At 38.7% G+C, this 9,198-nt stretch overlaps 1 protein-coding gene across 1 annotated transcript; it reads right to left on the bottom strand.

Moving 5' to 3' along the window:
- Positions 1-972: 972 nt before the first annotated feature.
- On the bottom strand, positions 973-2,840 carry helt (helt bHLH transcription factor). The gene is made up of 4 exons (XM_074662617.1): positions 2,707-2,840; positions 2,044-2,148; positions 1,783-1,879; positions 973-1,515 (listed from the first exon to the last, which is right to left on the bottom strand). The coding sequence occupies exons 1-4, from the start codon at positions 2,731-2,733 to the stop codon at positions 1,040-1,042; spliced, it is 705 nt and encodes a 234-aa protein (XP_074518718.1). The 5' UTR covers positions 2,734-2,840; the 3' UTR covers positions 973-1,039.
- Positions 2,841-9,198: the final 6,358 nt, after the last annotated feature.

Raw genomic sequence — 9,198 nt, 5'->3', positions numbered from 1 at the left:
CCTGCTTAGTTAAGAAAACAGCAAGGATTTCCCCCTCTCTCTCCTTCTTTAAACTTCTCCTCTAACAATCAAACACCGTACAACTTACTTAAAGAAACGCAGAAGGAGCCTGGAAGAGGTCTGATGCAGTTTTCGAGACTCTGTGGTCACATGTGTTGGACACAAGCTTGGCAAAAACAGGTGTCTTTTATTGGAGTAATTCCTCCTTCTGTGGGAGGCAGAAAGCTTTTCTAATGTTCCCAATATGTTGTTTTCTTTAGAAAGTGAAGCTTGCATATTTTCTGCCCTTGTTGGACAGAAATTTTCTGACATTTTGTCACTCATGTGTGAGTCTGAAAAGATAACAAAGTTGTAAATAAGAACCAACTTTTACATCTATTTAGAAGATCTCTCTTTAGTGCTGGTGAATAGTCAACCTCATTTCCATAAACTTGGCTTAAGCTTGCTAAGAAGTCAGATTTGATCCTGATTTTGATGCTTTACTCTTTAATTCCTCAGGATCCTAAAAATACACGTTTCATTTTCAGTGTCAAAATGTATATCTGATAGTTTAAGTGAGGAGTAAGTGGCAGCCTCCTGACATCCCTTAAAATGATCACCACAAACCAGCCATCAGACCAAACTGGAGAAAATATTTGAAACTTGTGCAACTGGGTTAAAAAGTGTCAATGTGTTACATCAAGTTGGGCTGAGCTTGCCGTCTCCAAATGGTTCAAAATTCACGTTCAACGTTAGTTTCCACAAAGAACACAATTCAGCTCCGTTTTTTTCAGCAATAGTTTAATTTCCTCAAGCTTCTGTTCCTGTAAAGTTTTATGTCTATAATGAAAAATCAAATATAAATGAACACTATTATTTGTAGTCTCTTTTATATTTGAATTTACGCATTAAAAGCATCAACCAAATGATTCAAGCAGATGACAAAACAAGTTGAGTTGTATTCAGAAATATTTATTTACAAAATGTACATGTTTTCTTTCCATCATTCACACATATAGACAGTTTATAAATAAAAAACTTTAATAAAACAGTGAAATCTCTACATGGCGTGCTGCGCGCTGTGCAAACTGAACGCGTTCGCGTGCGTGTGACCGATGAAGTTGAAGTAGTGGTGATCGAGTCCCTGCACGGGTGACAAGTATCCCGCGTGCTGCTGTGTGTGCGCAGAGAGCGGCACTGCTGGATAGGAGATGCCCGGGCTGCGCGCCGAGCCGTGCCATGAGAAGTGTCCCGGAGGACTCTGCTGGTATACGGTCTCCGAAGGGCTGTGGCTTTGGTGTTCTGGGGAGGAGTGCAGCTGACTGAGGAAGTCACACGGTTCCGGCATCGAGCCCACTGAGCCGAACACGGGCTCGGTGACCACCCGGGACTTGGACTGTAGGAAGGCGAGGATCCGCGCGTACTTGATGTCTTTGGTTTCAGCTCTGTCCTCTGTGGTTAGGTAATGCACAAGGTTCTTCATGCACTCATGGTATCCGTAGTGGAAGTAGTTCGCAAACTCAGCCAGAAGCTCACCTGCAAAGAGAAGCGAACAGCAATTACAACCCTCTCTAAGTTCAACACTAAAAACTTCTGAGGCAGCGTTTCTTTGAGGTGTCTCACACTGCTGCGTAGATTCAGACTCGCACCAATGTGTCTACAGCAAAAGTGATCTTAAAATTACGAATTAGAAGGAAAAAAACAGTCCTTTTCATCCATTTAAGTTTGAATAGATGTCCACAGGCTACCAGAAATGTGTGGGTGAGATGCGTAAAATGTCTGAGCTCTGAAAACTTTACGCACCTTTTTCTCGCCCTCGGGGGAAATCAGCTGAATGGAGCGCGCGCAAGTATTGAACTGTCATCTCGAGGATCTCAGCTTTTTCCAGTTTTCCAGAGTTCTGTCAAATAATGGAAGAAAAACAGCGTTATTGAAATGTCTGACCGCAAACATGCCATAAACAAATTTACTTTTCAGAATCATCCGTGTGTCTGCATACAGCAATGTTGAATCCTTACAACATGGTTGAGGGATCTAGAACACGAAATTTAAATTGTTCAGTACCTGTTTTGCCAGCGCCATGGGTACAGTTTTTCCTAGTTCGTTGAGGCAGCGGTTAATGCGGTCTCTTCTTCGTTTCTCGATGACTTTATGAGAGATAGGAGTTCTCTGTGGAAATAAGGAAGAGAAAAATAGTTGTCAAACAAAACTACATATCAAGTACGGATGTTTTTTCAGTCAGAAAGAGGACAAATCAACATGCGACGAACGCATTATTGTTAAGAAACAAGTCCTCTTCAGAATCTAAAACACACAGAGTTTTGCGCACCGCGCGCTTTGCTGCTCCAGAGCGCGCGGCTGACACACGCGCTCTGAGATATTTCTGTACGCATAGAGCCGACTTGGTGTATGAAAACTCATTTTAGTAAATGTATTCAATCACAAGGTTGTATAACTGATAATATAAACAATGAATGATATTTGGGTGCGAGATTATGTAGGAGACATCTGAAGCGCGCCATAGCTATCCTGTAACGCGTGCCACAAAGCCAGTGAGCGAGATATTCCCGCGTATTGGCATAGAAATGGCTCAAATGTTAAGAAAAACAATATTCAACGTAAAAACTCAAGTAAGAAATCCCGAAAAGTAACTCAAAATTGTCAAAAGTGACGCAGAGTCAAAAACAGTGTAGTCCTCATGGAGCAGAGCGCACGTGGAGCCCGTACCTTTCTGTCTTTCATTTTTGATGCCATGGATGAATTTCCGAAAAAACTTGGTGAAAATCAGTTGAGCTGGACGATGGGTAGACGTGTCTCTCTGGCAGGAGATGAAGAAGACTGAGGTTTGATGGGAAAGCCTGTCCTTATAAAGGGATGATCCAGGGGACTGTGGCATTCATGGCGTAAATTATTCCATGGGATTAGAGCCATGCATTGGGTAAATGTGTGCATTTAGGATCAGTTAAAGAAATAGTAAAAATCTAAAGCCATGGGCTAGCAGGGGGGCAAACCTGCTTTGTTAATCCACGTGGCTTTTCAAAAGACACGTGATTACTTTTGGAATATTATTTGCATAGTAACAACCCAGGCGGGAAATAAGAAGTGAGCGTTGGGATCGCCTGATCCGGCGGGGCGCACTGTGCGCACTGAAAACAAAGCCGGCGAGAAAAGAAACCCTCTTTTTTCCAACTCGCGTTTCTCACACGATCGCCTGTTTACAAATCCCAGCAAGCGATCTTAACTCTCTTCCAAGCCGGGTCCGAGTTTTAAGGCCTGTCCAGTGTCATTAGAGTAATTAAGTAAGCCTTTAATAGGCTGTTCCGCCAAGTTCAGGGGAGATCTTTTGGAGACGGAGTCCCCCCGTTTGTTCTCCGCGTTTCTCACACGACTTGCTGACACGTCCATCTTTTATGAGAGATGGCAAGCTTTTTGTTTACATTCTTTATTTTGTTGGACTCCTCGGCAGGTGTGTGATTAGCCCTGGCACACGAGCGTCGTCTGCGTCAGGGCCAGCGTCTCCAGCAGCCTCTGGCACACGAGGGTTACCCACCACTGGAGACTCTTTGGAGAGGCTCAATTTGTATCCTATTATCCTATAAGAAAATGTCTATTCAGTCGAATGAATAGTTTCATTGGCCTAAATTTTAATAATGCTGTGAAAGAAAGGGAGAAATAAAGAAGAATGCAGCTGGTGTGAACGCGCATTATTCCCCGTCACCTGCAAGATGGGTAGCCTGGAGACCCCTATTCATTTGCCTAATTTCGGTCAACTTAACAAACTTTGGGAGAAATTATACTGCCATTGTTATGAAGGGTGAAGCTTTCTGATCGAATTAACAGCATGTTTTGATCCGGTAAATGTCATTAGAAAGAAAGAAACAATCGCGTTTAAAGGGGCCTGGGTAATGCGCCAAGTGGAGACGCCAAAGCGCAAACTGCACAAAGGCTGCTAGTAAATGCCACAGGGGACTTTTGTACCCTCACATTGCTCAAGTTTTTCCCCCCAAACAAAGGGCATTATTTTATACTTGAATACATTTCATACAACAATTGGCTGTTTTCTTCAAACATATTTTCACAGCAAGGTTAACAACAGGTTTATTGTGTGCGCTCCACACAGACTCAAACTGCTCTCATGCGCCAAAACAGTTTGCTCCAATTCTTCTGCTTTCTCTTTTTGTCACTGAGAACGTTTTAATCTGGAAACTTTCCCTTTGCTGGGATATATTTGATCCTGTGAGTGATGTCGAAGAATAAAAAGCAGCGGAGATGGAGAAAGAAAGGCTCACAAGACATCTGAAGAGTTTGGAGAGTTTGAGAGCACCATGGAGAGAAAAGCGCGAGCGAGCGGGACGGGGGCATAAAATCCAATTACTTGACTGTGCCGTTTTTAACACTTTTTATATGTTTGCCTTTGAAAAAAATGGGGGGACTTGTGTGCTGGTCCTTTTTTTAAAAACCTGAAAGAAATACTGGAAGTTTTTACTGAGCGACTTTGTAATACCAAGTGTTGCGTCAAAACGAAGCCAAGTGATGCGTCAGGGTTTGTTGTTCTGTGATTTGAGTGTTGTATATCTCTCTTTTTCTTTTTCTTTTTTTAATGTTCTGACTAAAGCCGTATCTGTTATGAAACGCCTAATGTGTTTCACTGCAAAAACGTCTTTCCTGTCTCCTGTTGATTTCTTACACTAAAGCACAACATTAGTGGTTTTGCTTAACAGTGCACTTCCAAATGGTAACGTTATAGTTATGATTAAAGGATTTGTAGTAGTTTGAAATATGGTGTCAAATGCAAAACCATCCACTTGTGCATAGTATTAACCACACTCTACAATAAGTACAGTTTTTCTTAATAGGTTCAATTTGTAAAAGTGTGCATTTTTCTTTATTTCTACTAGTCCAACTTCTTAAAATTTATGTTGCACGTGACGTCATAGAAGTTGATCATGAATGGCTCTCGTGTACAGTAAAAACGATATTTTTCTTAAACCTGGTGATAAATGAGTTTTGTGTATAGATTTGCAGTACGAATTCATCTAAATGAATGAATGAAAAAAAAAAGTCACGTTTACCATAAAAATCGCCCTAGTAACAACATTATGCCACAAGAAACAGATTATTAACAAATAACAGCAAGCTTTGTTTGAGATCAGAAGAAAACACATTTGCATTGCCTTTTTGTCTCTTATATGCATCTTATATTGATCTGTCTCATTAACTACTTACCACAGCATTCAAGTGAACATTACTGGATTACAAATCCGTTTTACTGTGAATGCAGGTATTTGGGGGATTCTTCTCTCTGTATCATACACCTGACTGCACTTCAGCATAGGCAGATCCGGTTACCAGTGAATGATGACACTCAGGTCATTGACCTTTTTGGTAATTTATCTTGCCTAAAACACCAACACACAGTAGTCAATTGAATTGATTAGAATTGGCTTTTCTCTCATCTAGTACAGAGTGAGAAACCATCCAGATTACAAAGTTCTTTTTTACTGAATCTTTGAAGCCATCAGGTGGCAGCAGCAGTGACATCTTCTCATACTTGAAATGAGAATTGGGAGGGGAGCACTACTGTACAATCAAAATATGCACTAAAAATATCTTTACAGTAAAAGAACAAAATGAAAATGTGTTACATCATTATTTTGCTGTAATTAAACATTTTAACTCTGACTTTTTTTTTTTTTTTTTTAGATAGAAACATTCATTTCCACTTTGACCATAAACTAATGGTTTTTCTGTTTAATAAATTGTTGATAACAGCAGCTCTCTCAAACTTTGGTCTTTTTAAAATCTTCATCACATTAATTTCTGCACATGTTACAGGAGCAAACATTGAATAGAGCTTAATTGGTAACAGCAGCTTCACATTTTTCTCTCTGTCCCTGGCTATGAGAGTTTGTGTGTATGTGTGTGTCTGTGTGTTGTTAGGCTGTGCGCTCTGACCCGTGGTGACCTCTGAGGGTCCCGGGCACAATCCTTTGGCTTGGCGCGCCCCCCTCAGCCTGAACCGCAGCAGTTCACACGGTCCCCTTTCAGAGTGTTAGCATGATGTGAGCTGGGTTCACAGTGCAAACTGGCCCTTTGAAACACAAACGCAGCATGAACCCTGGCTGGAGTTTGACTCAGGATTAAAGTGGTTATAATAAGTTTACAGACAGTATACTGATTCCTGATTACTTTTAACTACTTGAATTAAAACAGAAAAACATGATTTTATATGTTCTAATATATTTTTTTTAATTCCTTATGCTGGAATTATGAATGAAAATATTGAAGATTGCAATATTAACACTCAATTCACTTAAACCTGTATTCACAAAACCATTCCCAAACTATTATTATGTCTGTAATGATTTAAACTCTTAGAGATGTTCATTTTAATAGGAAAGATTAAATAAACTTTCTTATGATGTTTAAAGAAAGAAATTGCACCCTCTTGTGGTACTATTGGGGAAATACAAGAGCCTTTACAGGAAATTTCTTTTTATTTCAGAAACAGTAATTAGGCCTGTGTTTGTTTGTTTTTATGTAGTCTCTAAAGGGAGAATTTGTCAAACTGTTGTGTTTAAGCAGAATCTAAGCAGACATGTATCCGCATAGTTTATGTCCTCTGTGACAACAAGTTTCCTTCAGCTGTTTTCTCACAGCCTCAACTCATTAGATCATCAAAATGTATATTCTGGAAGTTGAAAAAGCAAAAAACAAACATGAAAACAGGATTCACTTACCTCATCAGAGATGATATCACAGCTTGTTGTGTCCTGACCCATCTCAGAGTCAACCTGTCTGTCGTTTTGTTTTCTTGATCATCAGAAAACATCCTGAGAGATCTGGAGAAAACAACTGGATACAAGTCATTATGAGGTGAACACTCAGCAAACAAAATGTCTGTGCCTGTCTGCTTAAGACTCCTGTTCATCTTCCCCTTAAGACTAAAGAAGCTTTTAACATACAAAATTTTTAAGTTAAAATACTTGAGGAGGCAACAAATTCACACAAAACCCCAAAATCAGAAGGCTGAATATGTTCTAATAGCTTAAAAGAGTTTATTAACACAGTCATACCCAAGTTGTTCATGCACTATTCATGCATTCATTCATGCACTATTTAAGAAATGTCATGTAAATAGATCACTGTGTTTGGTCTTTGGCTGCAGACTGCACTAACAGTTTCAATGACCTTTAAACTTAAAAAAAAGTTTCTCATAGCTAAACTTTCAAATTCATGATTATCTGTGGTGCCAATAAAAAAAAAAAAAAAAACCTCAAATGGAGATGTCCCAACCTCAGACACATGGTGAAGAAAAGTAGGGCCGTCAACACTGCAACACTTAACACTTACTCTGACAACTTTGGTAAAGAAAGAAAAGTTCTCTTTATTTGTTATATATTTGTTATAGTTTATCAGGGGTTTCTGGTATTAGATATTTGGATCATTAAACCTGTGTTCTCTAGCTGTGGATCAGATAAAATACCAAAACTGTAAATCAACGCCTCATGGCTTCCTGAAAAATGAAAGTCAGTAAATGTGTACATTTAATATTTTTTTTAACAGTGCTTTACAGAAAAATAACATATAATTTTAGCAACTGCAAATTTATTCAAAACAAACTCGACTCCAACTTGAACAGTCTCAAAACTCCTCCATTTTTCATTAAAGGATGCACAGGTGTGACCGTTACTAGGAAACCTTGAGGACAACTTAATACAAAACATTTCCAGGCCATCAGGAATGAAACTCAAAAGAAAACATTATGAATACTACAGGTAATCTAACTCAAAAACACTTGGAAAATATTGGTATCAGCCTGTTGGGTTGTTTAGTTGTGAACATAGCTTCATATTTACTTAGGTTATCAAATATCAGAAGAAGGTTTAGAGTTACTACAGCTGTCGAATAAATATTACAAAGTGAAAAATCAAATCAAATGCAGCAGTAAATGTATCCATACTCGCTTGTGAATGGTGGAATCGTTGACTGATCCTTTGTGATCTCTTCGTTTTATATCCTAGGCCTGGAATTAGGTCAGCCAGAGTTGTGGCCTTTTAATTCCTTTATACTATAAAAAAATCTCTTAAATTTGGGCTGTACTGGTAACAGTGGTTGAACTCGATTGCTTGTTCTCTTTTGCTTAATGTGTGGATTGCATCTTTATCAAACTTACTGTACCTGTGTAACAACTCTCCATTACAACAAAAATGTAAAAATACTGTCTATCATAACAATAATTACTCTGGAATCACAGTACAAAGGTTCTTTGACCAGGAAAGCCCACTGATGTATAAATGATTATTAAAATCGGCCCTGAGTTTTTTCATAAACAAAATTAACATTGTATTGAGCTCTGTTCTATGGTGCAGTGTCTATGTACTGATTAAAACATTGCGTTGTGAACTGATGAACTGATGTCAACCTTCAGAAGATACAAAATAAGAGACACTCAACTATGGAGTTAATAATATTAATGAAAAATTAATTTGTGCTTGAATAAACATCAGATTAAGACATGTATTAGAATTTAATTTGCACAGTTTGCATCAGGGTACTAATGCTGGACTCCTTCACAGTGTATTTACACTGTGTTAGACCAAAGTCATTCTCTACCACTGTTAGTCCAGTATAACACAGTCAATGGTTTGGGTCTATATGACACATCTCAACACAGGAAAAGTCTTTACTTGAGGGGATGTCCTGATGTTTATCTTTCAGCATTATAGAAACCTTGATACCATAACACTTGGCCAAATAAGGCACAAGCAGGTTGACCTTTCTGAATTTCTGAATAATATGTTTGTACAATGCAGAGGATTTTTTCAGTGTCATCTAGATTACCATGTTTAGTACAGAAGTCGGCCGATGAGAAATATATATACTCATTTTGAATGATACAGTGCAAAATCTGTTCTAGTTTTAATAGAAACAGTCTGAATAGTTTTGTTGTTGAGTCCGTTAAAAGTCAAAGCATTCAAGAGTTTGAGTTAAATTATAGTTGTTGCAAAAGTACGTTGTAAATGAGGCTATAAAGACCGAAGTGATCATAATTAGAGCTGAGTGAAGGGCGGTTGATGTATATCATACAATGATTTGATTATTGGTCCATTCATGTGTTCACTCATTTGAAGTGACAGCTGGTAAAGGTTGACCTAATTCTACTTTTTGTTGTCCTCACTTGGTTGCATAAGGTTAAATAGAACAAGTTAACATCAC

Source organism: Halichoeres trimaculatus, unplaced genomic scaffold (genome assembly GCF_033239565.1).
Source record: "Halichoeres trimaculatus isolate MK-OKI-2021-1 unplaced genomic scaffold, fHalTri1.1 fHalTri1_scaffold_2, whole genome shotgun sequence".
In the NCBI taxonomy this organism is placed as follows: domain Eukaryota; kingdom Metazoa; phylum Chordata; class Actinopteri; order Labriformes; family Labridae; genus Halichoeres; species Halichoeres trimaculatus.
Note: the sequence above shows the minus strand (reverse complement) of the source record. Positions and strands in the feature narration are given on the sequence as shown.